Source organism: Dryobates pubescens, chromosome 4, assembly GCF_014839835.1.
Source record: "Dryobates pubescens isolate bDryPub1 chromosome 4, bDryPub1.pri, whole genome shotgun sequence".
Taxonomy (NCBI): Eukaryota; Metazoa; Chordata; class Aves; order Piciformes; family Picidae; genus Dryobates; species Dryobates pubescens.
The window spans coordinates 20227737-20251081 of NC_071615.1; the positions used below are offsets into that span (position 1 = coordinate 20227737).

General features: G+C 47.0%; 1 protein-coding gene across 2 annotated transcripts; it reads right to left on the reverse strand.

Annotated features, from left to right (window-relative positions):
* Positions 1–1001: 1001 nt before the first annotated feature.
* Positions 1002–23141, reverse strand: CTNNB1 (catenin beta 1). Of its 2 annotated transcripts, XM_054160897.1 has the most exons (16): positions 22886–23140; positions 9143–9200; positions 8464–8691; positions 8071–8324; positions 7745–7983; positions 7456–7657; positions 6999–7143; positions 6439–6542; positions 6019–6357; positions 5643–5801; positions 4620–4739; positions 4358–4508; positions 4148–4269; positions 3091–3151; positions 2135–2355; positions 1002–1838 (listed from the first exon to the last, which is right to left on the reverse strand). In XM_054160897.1, the coding sequence occupies exons 2-15, from the start codon at positions 9153–9155 to the stop codon at positions 2147–2149; spliced, it is 2346 nt and encodes a 781-aa protein (XP_054016872.1). In that variant the 5' UTR covers positions 9156–9200; positions 22886–23140; the 3' UTR covers positions 1002–1838; positions 2135–2146. The 2 variants fall into 2 exon arrangements, with proteins under 2 accessions (XP_054016872.1, XP_054016873.1); XM_054160898.1 differs by lacking the exon at positions 2135–2355 and having other exon boundaries at positions 22886–23141.
* Between the last annotated feature and the right edge of the window lie 204 nt (positions 23142–23345).

Below are 23345 nucleotides of genomic sequence, written 5' to 3' on the forward strand. Positions count from 1 at the left end.
TTGGGGGGAAGAGTTGTTTATTGCTTATCTTTGGTGGAAGAGCCCTTCCCAGAGCCCTGGGGGTGGGTGCTGGGGTAGGGAGGGGGTTTGGTTATGGTGCCTGCTGTTGGGGTGAGAGTTGGAAACTCACTGGTTTTTTTTAAACACCTGTAAGGATGAAGTCTTGGGTCCTACTTGACCTTGCTGGCACTACATGATGTGGTTAAGTGTTTGGCAGCCAGACTTTGACCAGTGTACAGTAAATAAATAGCAGTTATGTCAGCCCAGATAGCATTTCACTGTTTGAAGTTGCTGTTTGCTACCACTGTTGAGCTTGTGAAAGAATGCTGTCTCTCTTCCTCTTGAAGGCTCACCTCATGCCTGCGACTGGCACAAGACCTTTGTGTCAGGAAAGAATTTATCTTGCACACCCAGAGCCAAGCTCTGTGAGCACAGAGGCTGTGGAGATGCATGACAGCTTAGGTCAGGTTTTCACCTGGGTTAGGGAGCCTGTGGGCCCTGCTGGGGTCAAGGGCTGCACTGGTGGAAGGTCATTGTCAGCTGGCCATACTGCTGGCTGGAGTTCCTGTTTGAAAACAGGTGAGCTGCTGAGCCCCAGGAGAAGCCGATTCTCCTGGGAGGCTCCTGTAGAGCCAGCAGCTGCCAGTGCACAAAGAATTAAATTCTCCTCCCCTGCCGGCAGCATGGCTCAGCCTTAGTGTGTGTTTGCTCCTCAAAGCTGCCTGTTGCAGCCTTCTTGAGAGCTGCTGCTCCCAACCAGCTCTTGGACAGCCCCAGGGTGCAGCCCAGAGGGAGGTAAGCAAGTGCTCTGCCTTTACCTTGTGCATGCTGTCTCCTTTCCACAGCTGGAGTTAGGAACACCTGGCTCTTAGTGAAGGGTTCTGTGGCAATGGTCCTTGAGTGCAGCTGTGTACAGCAATGGTCCTGAGTTCCAGGACCATTTTGAGGAAACCTGGTAGGACCCAGCTCCACTTTCTGCTCTGAAAGAATCTGACACAGAGTGAATTAAAAGTTTACTTTAATTTTGAACCATTGTATAACTGCATTTTTCTCATGAAGCATCTGTATCACAGCAGGCTACAATAACTTTGGGATAAAAGGCAACTGGTAAACTGTCCAATACAAGGTTCCAAAGAAACAGTTCTTACTGGCCCCTACCCAGACATATCCCAGATAAAGTTTTTGATCAAAAACATGAAATAGATCCACCTGCTTATTTTAAGCATATTAAAAAGGAAACTAATTGGACCATTTCTATTTGTCTAGTTTTTGTTTTTTATACAAAAAGGCTACACAATGTTACACTTTATTCTGAGTACAGTTAGAGCGGTTATGAATTAGTGTTCTACACCTTTACTCAATCCTTAAAAATTAGAAACTGCTGGAGCATATTCACTATAACTTAATACTACCAGAGACTTAAAAAAAAAAACAAAACCCAAACAAAAAATCAAAAAAGAAAACCCCAAAACAAAACCAACCCCCAAACTAACAACAATTACTGCGAGAAGAAAGGCTACTTCCAAAGCAAGCAAGGTCAGTACCATTACAGAGATTTAAAAAAAATAATAACTTTTTAACAAGCAAGGCTAGGGTTTGATAAATTCCATCTTGCAGTTCATTCTTGTGCATCCTTCCTTCCTTGAATCACTCCCAAAATCCATTTGTATTATTACTCCTCGACCAAAAAGGACCAGAACAAAAAGTTTACTTCAATTGTTCCCATAGGAAACTCAGCTTGGTTAGTGTGTCAGGCACTTTCTGAGATACCAGCCCACCCCTCGAGCCCTCTCAGCAACTCTACAGCCAATCAACGCAAGGTCAGTCAGATGATACAGCTGTGGAGAGAAAAGAGACAGGCGTCAGCGCTGCCCGCCCCGGGGCTGCCTCGGCTCTCTTTCCAGCACATTCTAAGCCTGCATGAAGCTGGAGCACAAGACATGGCAGTTAATCACTTCCACACCTCACGGCAGAAGGCGGTTGGGAGTGTACTGCTGTGTTTCCAGAGCGTGCAGGCACTGTTCTGGCACACTGGGACCCAATGGAGCCAAGCCCGCCCTGCCAACCAAGTCCTCAGGCCATCATCTGCTTTGCTCTCTGTTTTGGTTTGAAATTCAAGGTTGGAGCTTCTTACCTAAAGGATGATTTACAGGTCAGTATCGAACCAGGCCAACTGATTACTGTCACCTGGAGGCAGCCCATCCATAAGGTCCTGGGCATGGCCAAGATCTGGCAGACCATCAACTGGGTAGTCAGCACCAGGGTGGTGGCCACCCATTTCATGTTCCATCATAGGGTCCATACCCAAGGCATCCTGACCGTATCCGCCCGAGTGGAAAGAACGGTAGCTAGGATCTAAGAAAGTTAAAGGTGGCAGAGGGAAAAAAAGCATAATGTTAACAGATGTTAGAGGCATCAGAAGCTGCAAGTATCAGTGTGTGAGAAGATCTCTGTAGCCATCTAATTCTTTTCTAAAGCCCAGCCAAATTCAACACAATCTATTGCCTGCCCTTATTGGCTGGTTCCACTGTTGGGAACAGCCTCCCGGTAGGGTTCTGCAGACAAAGCACACTGCAGGCAGAAGCACAAGCAGATTCCAGCCAAGCCATTAGTCTGCATAATCAACACCACTACGATTCAACAACGCTGCAGCAAAACCAGGCTCCAAGACTGTAGAGACTTGCTTCTGAGAGCCTGGTCAAAAATAGCTCAGAACCCTCAGATGGGATTGCACTCAAATCTGCAGACACTTGCAGACTAAGACGCTCAGCAGCAGCTTTTTTGTTTTAAAGAAAAACTGCACTATTGGAATAGTCAAGTCCATTTGTACAGAACATAGAAGATGTCTGGAAGCGCAGTGGGAGATTCTCCCACAAGGCTCAGCCAGGAGACAGCAGTTCTGCACACTGGCTGCAGCCAGTGATGCTGCAGAAATGGGTTATTTGAGCTGGCAGCTCCCCATCTGCCTGTCGGTCTGCAGCACCTCACTGAGGAGTAATTCACTTTGTGCTCATTTGCAGTTCTCCTTTAAAATCTCTGCCTTGGCTGACCCCAAGGGAAGCCTGGCCCAGGGGAACAGAGCAGACATACCATCGGGGCGGTATCCGAGGGGCTCTCCCTGGGCACCGATGTCCAGTCCAAGGTCTGCCGTCTAGGTACACACAGAGGCACAGAGCAGTTTTAGCAGCAGGGCTCTGGGCCAGCACTACTCATCCTGAATCTAAAACATTTTGAAGCCTCCCCCAGATCCCTTTTTAGTCACTCTTGTACAGCAAGCGCTGCAGCATGGCACTTCTGCGAACAGGAAATGCTTTTTCCTACGTATCTGCATCCAGCTGCCAGTCTCAGCCATAGGAAATCTCCAGCTCACTGGAAGAAAGTTTCTCTTTGGGAATGACAACAATGGGGCAGGCTGAGGAGCATTCCTGCCCAGCTTCTACAAGTTTAGAGATTCCCAAGCCAGCAGCAGCTTTTGAGTTCTGCAAGGCCCTCTCCTAGCTTGCCCAGTTCCAGAAGTAATTGGCTGGAATGATGCAACTGCCCTACAGGCTGGCTCAGCACTGTTTCATTTTAGCTTTTCTTCTCACTACTGTGGTAGTTACAAATTTTGGACAAACAGAAGAGCACTGGAACAGCACACATCAAGGGCTACTGTCCTATACTCAGTAAATGCTTACAAGGCAAGATCAGAAGCCCAGCTTGTCTGAAGAATCTGGACTTAAGACAGACTTAATGAGAGCTTTGCTTTACCCCATGCACAGACTGTCCTACACAGCTGGTTTGAGAGAGGCCTTGCAGGATGTTTTATGTTTATGCTTCCCTCATCACTCACACCACGTTTTTGCACTCAAGAGTTCAGTGGGTTCTGACATGCAGCAGAAACTTGTGCAAAGCTCTTCTCTACAGCTTTGCACACTTAACAGTGAGTTATGAACAGCAGCAGCAGAGAACGGGCTCTTCCTATCTACAAGGGAAGCAGCAGCTCTAAGGCTGCTTGCCATGGGTTCACTGGGCCTCAACATCTAAAGAGAGGAGGAGGTAGAGCTGGGCCTGTTTTCCTGACGCATCTACACTTCACTACTGAAAAGAGGGAGGACTTGGGAAGAAGGTCTCCAAGGAAGCAATAATCCATAAGAGCACAACTCACCTCATTCCAAGCCATGGGCTCAGTGCGGAACAGAGAGCTTGTGAGCTCCACTGAAAGCCGCTTTTTGTAGTCTTGGGGTTTGTCCTCAGACATCCTGAAGAGCACTGCAGCTGCATAGGTTGCTGTCAAGAGGAGCAGCTGTTTTAGTAGGGGCTGAGTCTTAGCAGCTTTTCTAACACGTACAAACCCTGTCTTTTAGGGTTCACTTACCAACACCCTCATTCCTAGAGTGAAGCAGTTCTGTTAGAGGGGCAGTTGCACCTTCAGCTTCAATTGCTTCAGCTGCTTCCTTGTCTTGAGCCAATTCACAAAGTACCCCTGCAGCTACTCTCTGGATGTTCTCAATGGGAGAGTACAACAACTGCAACCAGAACACAAAGGTTTCTTTAACTTTTCAGCACAGCTCTACCAAGGAAGCACGTGAGCCCTTTTCCCAGTCCATCCTGAAGCACTGCCTGGAGCTCCTGCTTACCTGCACAAAGAGTGGAATGGTGTTGAGGCCCCTGATGACAATCCGATTATGAACGTCGCGTGCAAGGATATGCAGGGCTCCAGTGCAGCCCTCAACAATCTCCTCCATGCGCACACCCTCCTGGTTAGGGAAAGAACAGGTATCTCGTGTCAAGTCAAGAGATGGCATCTTATCCCCTCCTGTGACTGGCAGAAAGCTCAGCAGCCTGCTGACAAATCACTTGTTCCCTGCACATGCCCCCTTCCCAGCAGGGCTCTTGCCCACTGTGCTGCCGGCCTTCAAAAGTCAAGATGCCTGGTAGAAGCTGGTTCAGTTCACCCAATTGAATTCAGTAAGTGAAGCATCTCAGGAGAGCTTCTCCCACTTTTCACTGTTGTTTCAGTGCAGGATGAACTTTATCTGACAACACCAGCTCTTCTTCCCCCAAGCTGCATTAGCTTGGCAATTTACAGCAATAGAGAGGCCCCCTCCTGCCTCTGAAGTATGAGCTACACTGCTGGACTAGTAGGGTTTGCTTTCTTTTGTCCATGCTGAGGCCAATTCCCCTTTGTTCATGTGTTTGCAGGAAAACAAACACAAAACAAAACAATAAACACAGAAAAAAACAGGACTTATCTTACCACACTGACCTGGTACCTAAAAAGGGGAACAGGCCAGAGCCTGTGCAACTCCTCACTACTTCAGTAACTTTAAGCACCCTTGGAAATACACAACAAGCTGTGACAGCTTTTCTTAAACGTAAGCTGCTGAGAAGGGTGAGGCAGCGCTGGCTCCCTGGTAGAAGCTTGCCTTGCCTTGCCAGAGTAAGCAGTTTCTGTGATCTACAGCATTCATAAACTCGAGAGGTTCGGAAGTAAAACAAGAACCAAGGTGTCTTTGTGCTTAGTTAAGAAAAGCTTTGGGCCTGACAGGACAGTTAGGTACTTGTTCCATTCCAGGTAGGCTGCTAACAGCTGTTTAGACCAAACAACGGAGGGGTCTGAGACAAGGCCAGAGACAAGGCCCGTCAGCGGTGGCACTCACCACAAACTGCTGCTGTGTGCCGCCCATGGAGGTCCGCCGCTGGGTGTCCTGGTGCGCTCTGACCAGCAGCTGCACTAGCCTGGGGATGGCTCCTTGCTCGCGCAGCGGGGCGTGGTTGGCAGGGCACAGTGCCAGGTTGCGGATCAACCCCACCGTGGCCTGCAGATGACAAAGGGGTGGGGAGGAAAGGTCATGGCAGGGGTGCTGGCTGGTAGGAACCCTCCTTTTTATCAGTTGATCCCCAAGAGACAACACCAAGCTGCTCAGCTGAAGCAGCTTTCCTCATCCAACCGTACAGCCCCCAGCACCTTGGACACAGAGTGGCATTTAAAAAGTCACCACTTCTCAGAGCTGAAAGCTGTTGGCCACTCCTTACCTTGATCAAAGGCCAGTGCGAGGGCGGGTGCAGCAGCTTCACCACCACCGGCAGCCCGTAGTGCAGGCGCACGGCGTTCTGAGCCATCTCTGCCTCCTGGTGCCTGCTGGTGAGGTGCCGCAGGGCGCAGATGGCAGGCTCGGTGATGTCCTCCCTGTCGCCGGCCCGCAGCACTGTGCGCACCAGAGCCTCGATGCCGCCCACCTGGCACACCATCATCTTGTTCTTGTAATTGTTGCAGGTAAGGTTAGAAAGGATGCCGGCAGCACAAGTCACAACATTAATATCATCTGATCCTAGAAGCTGAACCAGAGTTCCTAGAAGGCCTTCCATGCCCTCCTGCAAAAGAGAGGGAAGAACAATTCAGACTCCTCCCCTGTGTTGGCTTTGGACCCTGATCACTTAAGGAAAGCCACTGACCTGCTTTGTGGCAGCATCTGACAGGTTCCTCAGAGTCCAGAGACAGTTCTGCACAAGACGCTGGCTAGGATCTGTGAGGTGGAGTCCCAAAGCTTGCATCCCGCCTAGAAGATGGCACACATTTGACACTATTACTCACATGTTTCTCTTGTGAACAGTCAGGTCCTTCTCTTCCTTCAAGTCTGAGTGCATCTCTCACCAGATTCTGGGTGTTTCTTGGCATTAATATAGTATGGCTAGGCCCTAGCAGTTCCATACATACAAACACAACCCAAGATCCATGTTGTGACACTGGGCCTTTCAAATGTATGCACATTCCAAGGGCTCCATTCTGGCAGTGCTCAGTCACCAAGCCACCCAGCTAACACTACAGTAAGCTTACTCAACCCCCCTTGCCTTTTATACTTCTGTATACTGAAGGCCTCCAAACTAGTTATAGACTGAAGGACCAGCCACCAAAGTTCAATCCTTCATGCTGGCAGTTTCTCCTCTTGTGTGGCATGTACTGATCCTTACATACTGTCTAGCTTTTGAAGTTACTGTGGGTTCAAGGCACTTACCAGCCTCAACAATAGCAGGTTTGTTGCTGGAGCAGACCGACAACACCTTCAGCACCCTACTTGTGGTCCACAATAGCTTCTCATAAGTATAGGTCCTCATTATGTTTACTAGAGCCTGTGGTCCACCACTGGCCAGAATAATCAGCTGAAAGACAGCAAAAATAACATTTATCTGCTACTTCCTGTGCACGTCAGAAGTAATTGCTGCTGGCTTACACCCATCACAGGTTACAGATCTCCAAAATACTGCTCACATCTGCTGCTGTGGATAAGTTCTGCAGTCTCACTGGACACAAGACTGCAATTTCTGTGTCCCACACCTCTTGTGAGATCAGGATTGGCTGGGCAAAGCCCAGCGTGGGTGAAGATTCCTAGTAAGGAGATCAGTACACAGGCACTGCCTGGCCCCTGGCAGCAGGCTTGCTCCTTTGAAGTGCTTCAGAGCAGAGGCACTCACCTTGCTTTCTTGATTGCCATATGCTAGAATCTGAAGGCAGTCTGTTGTGATGGCCAAGAATTTGACATTTGTCTTGTTGAGCAAGGCGACCATTTTCTGCAGCCCCCCAGCCAGCCGCACAGCCATCTTGGCCCCTTCCTGATGCAACAGGAGGTTGTGAAGAGTTGTAATGGCATAAAACAGCACCGAGTCCACTGGGGACCTAAGGAGGGAAACCGCACCGTTGAGTAGCTGCACCTACCCGCACCGACCCAAACCCCCACAAGTACCATCTTAGCGGTGCACATACCCAAGCATTTTGACCAAAGCTGGGATGCCTCCCGATTTGAAGATGGCCAGCAGGCCCTCCCGGTGGTGTGAGAGGTTGTGTAGCGTTCCTGCAGTGCAGCGGGCTGTCTCCACGTCGTTTGTGTTTTGCATGGTGCGGACGATGGCAGACACCATTTGGGGGGACCTCATGATGGCGTGGCGAGACGCTTCCTTCTTGGACAACTGATGCACCATAACCGCAGCCTTGTTCACCACCACCTGCACAAGTCAGAAGCAAGCTTTTAGTTTTGAGGTCGGGGAAGAAGCCCCACAAAGAAGCTAGCTGGAGGCAAAGGAAGTTCTTACCTGGTCCTCATCATTCAGCAGTTTGGTCAGCTCTGGGATGGCACGAGTCGCCAGCTCAGCATCATCTTGGTAGTTTATCAAGTTGACGACGGCGTGCTTCAGCATCTGGGACGGCTCAGCCAGGCGCTGCACGTTAGTCGGGTGAGCAGCATCGAACTGCGTGGATGGGATCTGCATTCCTTCATCCAGCGTTTCGGGGAACATAGCTGCACGCACTCGCTGAGCTCTGGTCATTGCGTACTGGCCATCAATATCTGAAAAACAAGGCAAGTCACTACCTCACACCAGAGGCAAACAGCTCATCTTCTGGGCTGGGAAGAATTCGGTGCTGGGGGTTCTGCACTGCTAGGCTGCATGTCTTAAGCAAACAAGTGCAATAAGCAAAGGCCTTACCAGCAACCTGCTCCTGGGTGAAGGACTGGGAGAATCCCTGCTCCCACTCATAGAGCACTTGTGTTGTGTCCACATCTTCCTCTTCAGGATTTCCCTTGCCACTCAAGGAGGGAGCAGTTGTTGTGGCTCCAGAATGGATACCAGAGTCCAGATACGATTGTTGCTGCCAGTGACTGACTGCTGCTTTTCTGTCTGGCTCCATTGCCATATCCAACTCCATCAAGTCAGCTGTAAGAAATCAATCATGGTTGAACATGAAAGTTCAGTTACACCAGCACGCATCAATCCTTCAAGAGATGACACAGATTTTACATGAAAATAAACTGTCACAGCTACCTCAACCCAGAGGCAGCACTGCAAGCAAGACAGCAGTTTTAAACTGAGGCTTCAAGCCAAGGCACTGCAGACATCTATAAACCTGACAGAGCCAGCACTGCCGTTGTGACTGCCTTTGTCTACTGCTTCAGGGTTTCCCTTTCCACTTACTACTTGGCTATACTTAAGGGACCCAAAATGCTTAGGATGAGGCAGTTTGAGTTCCAATGTAAGATACTCAAACACCATAGTAGAGCAGATATTATTCAGTCCAAGTAAGTTAAAGAAGGGGACTAAAGAGCCAGTCCAGTCACTCTTTATTCAGTACTGCTAGATTCTTGTAACAAATTAATACATTCTATACCTTGGGTTGCCATCTTCCTTGTGCTCCCAGAACTCTTTCCTGCTGCCTTTCAGAGACCCTACAAAAAGCAAAGTTAAAACTAGTTAAACACTAATCAAAGCTGGTAAGATTTCATATTACAACACTGGAAATGCAAGCTAAGGCTTTGCCAGTTCATTGCTACAGCAGATAAATGCAAATGCTAATTAGCAAAGCCCCATGGACACAGAAGGAGGAGATGTATTACCCAGACTTTACCTGGCAGACTAGATGTAAGGGATTCTCCTCTTAACTGCAAGAACAAAACCACAGCCCCAACCCTGACCATTACAGCGCCATTTTTCACTTCTCTATCCTTGCAGAAAAGGCACTCCAGACATTAAATTCCACAGCTTGGACACATTACAAAGACAAGGGCTAAATGCCTCATGTCCCTCAAAGACAACTGCTCTTCGGAAACTAGCAAAACTGTTTGAAACAAGGCTGCAACAGGTTTTTGCAGGGAAAGATGAAATGGCCATTTAAGACAAACTGCTGTTATTTCAGTGGTGCAAAGACTACCTACATAGTTATAATTTAACCTACTGCTTTCCACATGAGGAAAAGTTTCTTCCTACACAAAACAGTTTTCCTTGAAGCTATCCTGAGAGCTGAACCAGCCTCATGTCAAGATAACTGGGGGCAGGAGGCTGAAATGTGATCCAAATGCCCTATCAACATTCTCAGTGTGCACCTCCATCTGATATCACCAAGCAGCACAGAAGTGTTTGTACCATAAATCTGTTGCTGTGTTTGGTAACCCAGAAAGAGAAATTCAAGGCTGCAGCTTCACAACAAGTCACTCAGAGCTGTCATGCATCTATTTTGCTTGCACCCCTTCTTCCCACAGTCCAGCCCTGTTTTCAGCAGAGAGAGAGCTGGTGACTGCCCTCCTGGGAGCTGGCTGCACAGACATGTTGGTAGTGAGCATAACCATCTCTTCCAGCAATCAGCTTTCAGAGTGCTGTTAGGTGTTAGAGCTACGTTGATCAAAACATTCTTAGACAATGAAGTAAAGGCAAGCCACTAATCTCTTTAAAGGACAGATTTGCAGCACTGCATCAGAAGGCCCATTTGATGCTGTATTTGTGTAAAGGCAGATCTCCCATTTCAAGTTTCCTTCAGGAGTACCTTTTAGAAAGCCATAATTAAACAGAAGGCAGGCCTGCAGTTTAAGAAGTCTCACTGAATAGATTAGGCAACTCTCAGGCAACCTTCTATTTCACTGTCCCTGAGTCAGCTGCAGGATAGCCCAGCAGCTCCTGAGCAGTCTCCTTAACTTTGCTGTACAAATGCCAATGCTGTTTGTCCCGACTCTGCACTCCCACAACTTCTGGCAGCAACCCTTCTCTGGCTCTTTTAAAATGGACAGTAGATCTCCATCTGCCAGCAGATTAGCAGCACTGAGATGATTTAAGGCACAGCACAACATATGGTAAGTACCCTGCTCTGCTGCTGGAAATGCTTCAGTCCCTAAAGCAGTCCTACTGCGCAGCCTGGAGAAGACTGCCAGCTCCAGCTACTCCTCAATCTGCATGGGAGATGCACTGTCATACCATTTTTTTCCCCAGTCCCTTGGACACTGGATTCTTCCAACATGCTGTTAAGAGTTTGGGAGTAGCAGTAGTAAGGGGTAGCGAAAACTCAGTCATTCGATCAGTTGACCATAAATACAGAAATTCTCCAAGTAGCTAACTTGGAGGAAGTGCCTCTACAAAAGCCCCACAGCTGCCTGCAGGTCATTTTGGCAGCCCCACTAACACTTCCAACCGGGAGGAACTGGAATAGCACTAAGAAGGGCAATGTGTATCTTGCTCCCTGGAGTCCTCAGTAAGTCAGACATTTCCAACCACTGGGCAGTCCCTACCTGCTGTACACAATCTGCAATATGCTTAGTACAAAAGATCTTCTTTCATTCCTGTCTCCTATCAGAAGGCTACTAATAAGTGGTCACCAAACCAGTGCTAAAGTTAACATACTGCTAGCTGAACCAGCTGAGCGCACTGACTGAGGTATTTACTAAATACCCGAGATGTTTACTACCACCTCAGATTCAATACAACACAAGGTTTGGGAACAAGGGTTGTAATCTTTTTCCACTGTTGAATTGTGCACATATGAAGGCAGCTGGCTTGCAGCAACTGCAGTCTGAAATGGTAGTTTCAATTTCAGCAGCCTGAGGAGATCAGAAGAGCAGCTGTACCATTAGGTACAATCCAACACACCAGACTAGCCACTGAACTGCAGCTCACCTCCAAACGGACAGCGAGGAACATCTGCAAACCAGCAGCTGAGGACACTGGCTGTGTTCAGCACTGCACTGTCAGTCTCACAGGCAGTATGCTGCTGCACCTCTCAGTTTCCAACATCCTAATCTGCATTTCATACATGTGTAACACCACCACCCCAGCCCCCCTGCCATTCCAGGTAGCTTTTTCATTTGATGTGAAATTGAGTTTAATCCAACGTAACTGCAGCCAAAGGTAGCCAGGGTGAAGGAGTACATTCCATTTGGTTCTAAGGTTTCTGTAACTGATGCCCTCCCATTCTCCTTCCTTTTCTCTTCTCCTTTTGCAAAAGGGGGAAACCGAATCCAGGCAAGCTGCTGACTTTGTCTTACTGCCTGTTATGGCCAAGGTTAACCACTACACTTGGAAAGCCTCAGACTAGGTACAAATGTTTGTGGTGTTCATTTTTCTGACAGAAACTGGGTAAGTGCAGGATGGGGGTGAGCTGGGTGTGTGTGTAAAAACAACAAAAACCATCCTGCTAGGTAATTAAGCTGGTAGTCCTCAACCATGAAGCATCTAGCAAGCTCCTTTAAATCAAGCTCCTCTTCACATCTCCTGGAGGACACATGACTAGTGGCATTACATAGTCAAGGTCAGTAATACAGACCTTCATCAAGGACTCGGTTATACTCCACAAACAAACCTTAGCATAACTGCAAGCTCCTGCAAGCCTCAAAGACTACCTGGTACTCAAAGAACAGATTTTAGTAAACATCATGTTATGCAGAAGTTCCTATGGATGTATTGCCACGAGTTAAGGGACTGGTCACTTCATAAACACCTCCTCCTCCTGATGTCACTACCCACTTGTTTACCATCAGCAGTGCTGGGTCTAACCAGAGGCTTAGTTTTTAAAACCAATTCCTGCACAGGGGCGTATCATGTCCCACCAGTCCCAGCCTTGCACCTGAGGCCTAAAAAGCCTTGAGAAACACTTCTGCAAGCTTGGCAGGCCTGGGAGCGACATCATTTCAAGTAACTTCTCAAGAATTCAAATTTCTTGGCTTTCAAAGGAATGACAGGAGAGTATTTTGATGAATAAAATCTAGCTATTAACTTCTGATTTTGGTGTAGGTTTAGGCACATGCCAAGGAAGTCAGAAGCCCACAGCATTTCTCTGCTTACAGAGAACTACGAGTACAGCCTATGGAGGAAGGAGGGAGGACATTACACACACACTCACATTTACCTGCCTGGGATAGCAAGATCACAGCACATTTGCACCTCTGCTGCAGTTTATCAAACCTAAACACGTTTTCTTTGTCAGCTAAACCAGTTTCTAAGTCTACAAAACAGCTTGGATTTGCAGCTTGTAATAAATAAAGATGTGTTCATCTTCTTTCAGGGTTGGTACCTTAATCTCAACAGAATCAACATTACACCTGACTGATCTGATCAGGAGTCTTCCAGAACTCTTTTGCAAGTCTTCTAGAAATCTTTTGCTCAAAAGCAACATCTTACTGATAAATGCCATCAGCATGACCTATTTAAAGCAAACATGTCTACTGACCCTGTTTTCACACCAGGTTTTATCTAGGACAGGCCAAGAAACTGTATCTTTAAATGATCATCAGAGCTGAACAACAGCACATTTGCTTACACAGAACAAGCAGATCTTGGTCCTCATGAGAGTTCGAGCAGTTAAAAACATGTACCATCCAAACACCAGTGTGAAGCAGGTGTACAGGAAGAGAGGTTTTCTCCACTGCAAGCATTACCAAGGTGTTACTGGATGCATTCTTTGGGTTCAGTTTTGTAAGTGGTCTTCTTTCAGGCAATGAAGTTGTCTCTATGTCTGCTTTAAAGACTCAGTAGCCAGAATACACAGGCAACATGAGTTCTACAACTAATACCACCAGGTAACTACAGCACTCGTTCATGTGATCCAAGAACAGATATAAGAGGTTGATGTAGCAGAAGCTTCTGAATTTCTGCACTGTCCCTAAGTGAAAGATGTGAAAAATCCATTGAAGTAAAGGATTTTAAAATAATAGTTAAAGAAACACTGGAAGTTGTTGTTCTGTTTCCTAGAGAAGGAAGCAGGGGGAGGGGGAATCATCTGAGTGTGACAATACTGGCAGTGGAAATATGAAAGAAGCTTTCATGGTACAGAAGCTCTTTCAGGCATGAGTGGCTGACCTGTCTGCTTCAGTGATTTTCAGTCTAACCTATACCACAGCTCCAAGCATTCTTGCAGCAGGGAAACCCAATGCTTTTAGTCTTATGAAAACATGATCCAACTGGGATAGTCACTTCAATATTAATTAGGACTAGGAAGACTAAAAAGTTTCTTCCTTCAAAGAGGGAAGCTATAATCAGTTTATACTTGCCTACTCATTTTTAAAGTCTATAGCTGGAGAAAATGTGGCAGCTACAGTTTGGGAGGGATTTGAAGAAGGGAGAAACTGCAGCTGATCTATGAGAACTGATTTTTCAGATTGCATAGCCACAAATAAAACAAGGATGGTACTGAACTTGCATTTTGTGTCTTTAAAGGTTGAAGAAGTTCAAGTTTGTTTTTTTTTTTTTTTTTTACCATCAGCAATCTGTTGTAGACATTTAATTCCTTATGCAAATGTGGATAAAGTCCTCTTTCCCCATATCCTCCCAGATATTCCAAAGAACACAACTCTCAGGAATTCTGCCTGGCTTTTACTAACTCTGGAGCAAAGTACGTTTTACAGGCAGCTCTGGAGGCCCTTCATATATCAGATGCTTCTGAGAGCTAAGTCCTGGAAGTATAGTATCAGTGCTTGGTGTTTTAAGAGATTTTAAGCTTACACCAGGAAATACAGTTGGTGTTTAATTATTATTGGATACAAAGAACAGAAGATACTGTGCACTCCAATAGTCTGTGCAGCAGCATTTGCAATCCCCAGTCATCTTGTCCACCAACAGGAACAGCTGTGTGCAGTGCTGGAGGTTATTTTGAAGCTATGTGCAAGCATTAGAGGGCCTCGATTATTGTGAAATCAGTCACCAGTAGTGATTTATGGATTAGTAATTTTAATTCTTCCAATCCCTCCTCACACCAGGCCTAGATGGACAAAACCTACTCTGACACTCATTGAAAACTGCCTCTCCAGCAATAGTTTGGGGGCTGTAAATTATCACATTAAACAAAGCAATGGACCCCTTGGATGATTTTGGAGACTGTTAGTCTACCTCTTTAGCTATACCAGGAATCTGTTTCCAGCAGCATGCTATTTAATACTGGGTAAATATCCCAGGTAAGTGCAAGTAACTTACACATTACATAACATCAGAAAAAAACAAGCCAAGCCACGGAGCCAACTCTAAAACACCGTATGAATTTTCAGAGCTCTAAATTATTTCTGTCTTCTTATGCACTAGTAGTCTTCCCTACCACCTCAGAAGAAATGCCACAGCAAAAGATGGAGGAGCATTACTAACCTGTTTTGCCATGATGTAGCAGCATCAGCTACTTCAGTAGGTCTGCTGGAAACTAAGAGGTACCAATAATCTTAACCTGCATACCACAACACCCCCCCCACTGGAATCCAGCTTACTGAGCCCAGACTGCAACAGATCAAACTCATTCATAAACTAACAACAAAACTGCTCTGGGCATCTCCCTCAAGTGACATTTGCCTAGCATCATTCAATCCAACCACTCAGCAAGAATACTCACTCCAGTGATAAAAGTCAATATCCTGTGTAATCCAACCAGCTCAGATTTATCCAAGCTAGATACTTCAGGCAATGCATTCTGCTGCTGCCTGCAGAGATCCCTTGCAAACAGCAATATGTTCTAATTTAGATTTAGCCAATCAGATCAGTCAGTTTGACTCTGAGCCCAGAATATACAACAGTCTTAAAGTGCTCTTTAAAATATCTTAATAATGAGATCTGGAAAACTAAGATCTTTCTCCTACCAAACATTAACAATTAAGAAATCTCAGTAGTGTCTGCTTTCCTGACCTCAGAGGTTAACAGGTTGTAACTTCCAAGCTTTAAATATCCTTAATACAGGCTGAAGAGGCAACAAACTCAGATAATCCAGAGAATTAAAGTGGAGGAGGGGTATTTGACAAAACACACAATGCTTACTGCAAGTTACCTCTGCTTTCAGACCCTGTCTTTTGCTGCTTCATTTCCACTTCATTTTTTTCTTCCTCCAGGCATATTTTGCTATTACACCAATTGTTTTGGCTTTTGAGCCTTTGTCTTCTGCCTCAGACAGGATCTAAAAATCAAAGGCAGAAGAGGCTCTCTGCATTAGCTTTTTTAAAAGTTTAGTGCTTTATGTTAAGAGCTCATTTGATGCCAAATCACAAAATAAAGTGTTATGCCTATTTTAAGTCGTCTCGGCAATCTAGGACCAATTAAGAGCACAGTAGAGTTTCTAGTCACATGCTCATTACCTAAAGCAAACAGCATGCAAATACTTCTGTTCCTGCTAGACTTGTAAGTTGATTACAACTGCTAAATGGAACTGAAATGCAGGCATCTGGCAGCCTCGACTAGACTAGCTGTACTAAAAGAGAATTTATCCCTCAAAAAATGTCCAGTGAAGGAATGACTCGGGTTACAAGGTCAGGAAACTCGAGGCTTATCTTTGAATTCATGCAGCCTTAAGCAAAGGGGAGGGAAACTTTACAGCAGAGCTGTAAGGCTCCGTTCTACCACACTTCATTAGGGCTGGAGCACCCCAGTGTTCTGACACCGCAGGACACTCGGCTGTTTCACTCGGGCCCCCCTGGTCCCTAAAGAGACAGCAGGCTAGTAAAGAATTTCACTTCCCAGACTGATTGCCAAATGATCGCCTTTGACAACTCAGCATTTCAAGCGCAGTTGAGGGTACAGTCTAAGTGCAATAAGCACCACATTTCGTTTTGCTCACCCCCCCAACTACAAAATGCCACGCAGAACACAGGTGGTTTTAATGGACCACCGAAGAGCAACTTTAGCCACTGACCAAAAGGTCAGGTAACAAAAACGTATTAGGCATGGACTTTGTGAGCTTTCACTGCCAGATAGGATCTTCCAGCTGCAGGCATTGAGTGTTACTGAAACACAGCACTTCCAGCAACTAACAGCTTGTGTGATTAGTCAGGTCTTCACAGGTACTAAAGGTTTAAGTATCCTTTTAAAACCAACCCATTAAAACTTTCAATAAAGCAACAGTTAGCATTGGCCTGAGAGCCTTGCTCAGCCAACAAATACTTGAGATAACTCATCTGTAAGATGGTGAGAACCTGGAGAATTCACAAGCACATCAACTAAGTTACTAACAAAGTAATAAAGTTCACCTGATCTACAGCATCATTCTAAGAGATGACCTTTCAAACTTTAGAACCTGGCAGGAAGCCTCCCCCAAAAATTGAGCTGGCGATATCATACAAAGGGTTTGCAGTAGCTTTGATGCACTGTATTTCACTCTCTAGGACAAACATTTTAGAGAAGCTTTGGTGGAAAGTCCGTACTGACACCCAGAGATATCAAAAGGTACTTCGGAGCAGTTAACGACCTACCGACATAATGTCTTACAACTGCCACTGATGCCCCACAGAGTTTTGTTTGATGCTGGCCAGAGCCTAAGGCTGCCAGAGCCACATGGCTGAGCACATTAGGCAATGTCAAGACCACACACACCTTTTCACACAGTCCTGTACTCTGCTACTGAAAAGCATATTTGTGCTCTTGTAGCCGAAATCTCACAGCACAGGATCTTGTCACTTCAGAGCCGTTAGTGTTTGGATCCACAGCACAATTATATTCAGGGCTTTGCAAGAGGTCTGTCAATGCTTTGTATTCAAAATCGGGGGCAAGCATAAACGGCAGCAAAAAGTCATCTTCTCAAGAAGAGCTGCACTTTCTGCACTGGGCATCTGTCCTCTACAGAAATTTGTTTTCAATAGCTATCTATAAGCAGCAGCTGTGCTCAAGCTGACAGAAAGTAACAGGTCACGTTTGAAAGCAATGGCAAGTAGACTAACACTAGCAAAACACAGATCACTTTTCTAGTAGGCAAGGCTGGCTCCAAGTAATCATGGATCCATCTCTGCCCAAGAGAGGAGCTGATGATGATCTTTAGGTAATGTGAGCCACTGCTTCAACTACAAATACGGTGTTGCACATCCAGCTTGAGGGGGGGAAGCAGTAATTCCACATGATGTACAGATCAGTCCTTGGGCACAGGCTGCACTAAAGGATTGTATGACAGTTACATTATGTTCATAAACCTGAAAGTTCATAAGATTATCAACCCTTAATAGTTTTGACCGACTAAGCACAACCAACTCAAGCAGGCAGTCTCCAAACCTTAGTCTTCTGTTCAGAAATGGATCCTTTGGTCACTAGGCAAGCAATTCCAATGAGGTTTCATGCAGCATTCGTTATGTTTGTGTATTCTATGGCTGGGCAAACATCAAGAGCCGTTTTATTATCACAGCTCAGAAAGTTCCCACACCTTTTTTTGCAGGTATCCATACCTGCAGATCATCCCTGAGACAAGGTTGTGCAGTGTTTCTAAGGTTTAGGTTGCCAGCAGCACTCTGATACTTGCGCTGCTTTGCAGCTTTAAGTCCACGTGCCCCTACTTTAGCTAAGATGCCTGTAGTTGAGATGGCAGCAGCCAGGATCAAACACTTTCAGTCTTACCTAGCCACATAACACAAGCTACTGTCATAACCATTTAGAGATAACCTTTGGAAAAATAAATATACCACATGTCATTTAACACTAAAAGTTCAGCAACAAACCACTGTCAGCTCTAAGGCTTCCTGCCCACTTGGTTTTCAGTATCAAAAAGACACGTAATGGCTCAGCAGTCGTTTCTCATCATCCTGCACACCACTACCAGGGAGGTGACAACCACTATGTTACACAAGTATCTTTCCCTTTCCTCTATCTAGAACTTGAAACCTTGTTTTCCACTCTAATTCAGCTACAATTTAGCAAACCATCTCCCTGCCAAAACACCAACCGACCATAATCTTTTCTTCTTCATCTGCAACCATGTAGCCAGCCCTGAATATAGCTGTTAAACATTAATCTCCACGGTTAAAGAAACCAGAGTGATTAGTCACAATTGCACTGACACTAATGAAATGCTCATGAATCTGAAAGAGGCTGCCTTTGCCTGTCAGAGTAACTATATATTTACAGTCAGACATACCAACACTCCAAAAAAGTACTGTTTAAGCAACAAACATGCTAATGAGGTCTGACTCTGCAAGATGTTTCTTCTGCTCCCAGTTAATTCAGGCAAAGTGCCAAGGCAAGAAAGAGCATTTATCGACACCTTTAGGATGTTAGGAGTTCTGGCCACTGGAGGGCACCTACATTGCTGCCAGGACAATACAGAACTACTTGCTACAGTTGCTGCAGAGTTGGCAAACTCCTCCAATTGATACAAGTCTGTTTAGCACAGTAAGGCAGCCTGGAAACGCCAGAAATGCACACTGTGCATGTGTCAACTCCAGTCAGACCCATCCAGCTCACACTTCCTTTGTAAAAGCAGCAAACTAAAATACTAGATTAACTCTTCCAAGCTTTAAACAGAATTAATCCATCCCTTAAACAAGGCTCCAGAGTTGTTTTAGTATTAAATAACACAGCAAGTCCTTTACTGCTGCAATACCAACCCAGTCAGTTTAAGTTGTTTCCTAAAGCAACTTGGAACACCAACAAAACGTTCTTCCATGATGAAAACTGTAAAGCAACATCTGCACCAGTACTTCCCAGGGCATGGAAAGCACAGGACACATTTTTGCTTTCACATTAAATCACAGCAAACAGACTCTTGAGGGCAGGCTGAGCTACAGGTATGTTTCACCTGGCTCACCTTATCAATGTGGTGTTCTTTGCAGACAGAAATGCCAGAACAAGGCTTCCACAGTATCACCAAGGTTGGAAGAGACCTCAAGGATCATCGAGTCCAACCTGTCACCACAGACCTCATGACTAGACCATGGCACCAAGTGCCACATCCAATCCCCTCTTGAACACCTCCAGGGACGGTGACTCCACCACCTCCCTGGGCAGCACATTCCAATGACAAACAACTCTCTCGGTGAAGAACTTTCTCCTCACCTCGAGCCTAAACCTCCCCTGGCGCAGCTTGAGACTGTGTCCCCTTGTTCTGGTGCTGGTTGCCTGGGAGAAGAGACCAACCCCTTCCTGGCTACAACCACTAGCTCCCCCTTACACTTGAAATTACTTGTCAGTACAAAAAACTTCTCGGGCTCCTCACCATCACATTACAGAATCACAGGATGTTAGGGGTTGGAAGGGACCTCTGGAGATCGAGTCAAACCCCCCCACCAGAGCAGGATCACCTAGGGCAGGTCACACAGGAACACATCCAGATGGGTCCTGAAAGTCTCTAAAGAAGGAGACTCCACAACCTCTCTGGGGAGCCTGTTCCAGTACTCTGCGAACCTTGCAGTAAAGAAGTTCCTCCTCATGTTGAGACACTACCCTTTTGGGCTAGAGCCTGATCAGCTACAGTAAGCTTTACCTTGGAATCAAGTGCCAGAAATGGTTAAGTGTTAACCATTGTCAGGCTACTTTACTCTGCAAGTCTAACCAATTCAGTAGGTGCATAACATCAAAGCACCCCCAAAACAAGTCTTCCAGTACTGAACTAGAAAGCCAGTAACACTGCCCTGCCCGTCTGACTAGGGTAATCGCTTTAGCTACAGACAAGAAAATTCACAGGCAGCACTGACTGCCAAGGACTTTGCAAAACGTTGCAAAGTTCACGTGGTACCATTTCTAAGTCCTCCAGCAAACCAAGGGGCTCAGAGCTTGCAAATGGATGATGTGAGGACCCAAGAGCAAGCCTCAGCTGCCTGCACAGTTTCTCAGTGAGCTTTATCAGGCTTCACCGAAATATGATGTTCAAGATAAGTCCTGATTTTCCTGCCAGGATACGCTGCCTACCAGAGTCACAGAACAAGTTTTGCTGCAAGCAACGGCATAATCACCACAAGCCCTGTGTTACCAGCTTTAACTATGAATTAACAGGAGTGATTTGCATTAGTGCTGCATTTGCACACCCGTCTGCCTACTGGACATTTAGCAGGAACATTCTCATCCACAAGTTTGCACCCTCAGACTGCGTTTTACAAGAACAAAGCTTACAACAGCCATGTTTTTCATCCCATTCTTGCCACTTCCCTTTCTACCTCTCAAAATGCTGTAAAATTAGTTCAGAAGGCTACTAGTACTAACTTGACTTTACACCTCGATTAAGTTTCTGAGCAGTGTGTTCTTAAGAGCTAAGCTTGGGATTGGCGATGTTACACCATAAAAGACCAACATTCATTTCACCACGTCTGAAGGGCAGCCAGGTTTCATGGCCAAGATTTGATAAGCCAGTTACTGACACACCACAGTCACAGCAAAACGCTGGTGTCCGCAGCAGGCTCTAGATAAAGCAAAAAGCCCAGCCTGCATATTGCTTTGGTACAGAAAACAAAGCTGGAGTCACTGAGGCTGTAGCACAACATTTGAAGAACTGAATTTTCCAATCAAGCTTTACTTTGTACTAAATCCCTGCTTTTAGAAGCTATTGTGCATTGCTTTGTCCTCTCTATCAACATGTTTTTACTCATTTCTCCCCTAGACTCTTTGAAACGATCAGCCACACAGACCAACGTGAGCATTCCCACGCCTATGAGTTTGTGCCCAAACAGAAAATATCCAAGCAAAGATGACAGAACAACCCCAGCACGGAAAGTCACTCCATATGATTTTATGCTGAATGACTGAATTTAGAGAGTCTTAAAGCTCTGTCTGAACTACTAAGTAGCCTGATTTCCAGCAGTACGGGCCATTAGGCAATCGACACAGTAGCCACATACCTGCAGCCGTCAGCACTTATTAAAAGTGCAAGATTAACATCAGGTTCCTGGACTGCCGGTTACTGAAATTCACATTGCAACTTCACCCCAAAAACACCACTAAGTTTTGTCCTTCGTGCCGTTTTAAAGCCTTCCCGTTGTACCTTTTTGTCATTCAAAAGGAAAATCAGAATTGGCAAGTTGTTCTCTGGTGCCTTTTAGTATCAGGAAAACCCCAATCGTCTTTCATTTAGTTGTCTCTCTTTGCTATAGTCTCAGCACATAAAGATCCTATTTTACTGAAACCCCTCCTTGATTTCCTTCCATCGACCTCAGCATACCAGCCCAGCCTCTTTCCATTCACCACTTGCATACTTTGGGGGATGGGAAGACCACAGATGTCTGGAATATACAGAGTGTCAGAACAATGGCTGCTCCATGAGAAAGAGATCAAGAAGTAGCTGATTACAAAGATCAACACTGCTATTTCTAAAGTCACAAGTTGCCTGTAGTACCTTCACAGCCTGTCCTTTCTTCCTAGGAGGGATAATCTCCAGGAGAGGTTTTGGGGAAGAGAGTCAAAAAAGAAGCAGCCCCACGTCCTACATCCAAGTTTTAGCTAGGGATGAATTTAGGGTTCTGCTGGATTTAAGAAACCCTCCTGTCCCAGGAGCAGCTAATTATGCACGAGAGAGAGTAACTAAGCTTTGGGGTAAAACAAATAAAGGAAACACAACATATCTGGAGCCCCTGTTCCGCGGGAAATCACAAACAAGACTCCTATATCTTACTGGGACTAGCAGCAAGTTGCTTCTCACACCTCAGTAGTTCGTGGGGTCGAAGCCGCCGCCGTACCCCTAGGCCGACCACGGAAAGCAGCAGGCGACCCCCGCACTACCCCAAGCCACTCGTTCCAGGACTCTGGTAACGTGGGTGTTAAAAACTTAATCTGGTTGCTCCCAGCTCCGCGGAGCTTCATTTCGGCGACACCCAGAAGTAGCACAACCTCCCCAGCAAATATGCATGCAACTAAATCCGAAAGCCCACAAGGCAACAGATTAGTTATCTCCCGCTGACTGCAGTGACCGTGATTAGTTCATTATATTCGGCACAAACAAACCCGTCCCCTGCTCTCTTCCCCCTCCTACCAACAGCGGTGGTCTGCAGTCCACCGCCGAGCCAGAACCTCCCCCCACCCCAAACAGGCAGGCAAGAGCTCCGACCTCGGCCGCAAGCGCAGCCCGCAGCGGAGCCCCGGGTGGGCGGCCGAGACTCGCCTCCGCCGGCAGACCCCAGCAGCCGCCCCCTCGCCCCAGGACGAGCTTCCCAAGAGACACCTCGGGAGCTGCAGCTGCCGCCTCCTACAACCACGCAGCTGTCCGGACCTCACAAAACACGAACCCTCTCCTCCTTTCCTGCCCTCCTCCGCCCGCCTTTCTCCCACCCTCACCCACCCCCGTCAGCCCCATCCTTCCCGCCTCGGCGCCGGGCACACCCTGGACCCCGCAACGCTCACGGGACGCGGCGCCCGCTCCCGCCCGCCCCGAGGCACCGCGGCCACTGAGGGAGGGGGATGCGGCCCAGGCTCGCCCCGAGTTCCCGCCGGGGAAAGCGGCACTAACGTTGCAGGGAGGCGAGAGTGCAGAGTCCCCCCGGGCTCCGGCTGCTGCTGCTGCCGCCCGGGCGATCGCGGTCTGGTCCGTCTTTTCCTCCTCGATCCCTCGTCACCACCTCCTCCTCGCTCGGTTCTTTGCTTACGGCGGTACTCCCGCCGCTGTCCTCCCGGGTGGAGACCGTACGGGGCGGCAGCGTTAGTCCCTTTGCCCCAAGCGCCACCGCTGCTCCCACTGCTGTACCGAGCGAGAGGCTTAAAATGGCGTCGCTCACAAGGAGGTTCTTATAGTGAGAGCCGGACTCGACTGTATCCTGCCGCCGCGGCCGGGCCCAGCGCGCAGCATTCCACAGGCACCCAGCGCACAGAGCAGGGGGAGGAGAAATAGTGCCCGGCTCCCAGGGCGGAAGGAGACGGAGAGTGGCAGCGCCTGGAAGCGGCTCGCATGGGGAAGGCCGTGGCGGTGGCGT

What these genes read in the sequence shown, in the direction of transcription:
- CTNNB1 (XM_054160897.1), bottom strand. An exon ending in ATGGCAATCAAGAAAGCAAG is followed by an intron (nt 7,144 to 7,455) that starts GTGAGTGCCTCT and finishes GCTGTCTTTCAG; the next exon opens with CTGATTATTCTGGCCAGTGG. An exon ending in CTCTAGGAATGAGGGTGTTG is followed by an intron (nt 4,270 to 4,357) that starts GTAAGTGAACCC and finishes TCCTCTTGACAG; the next exon opens with CAACCTATGCAGCTGCAGTG.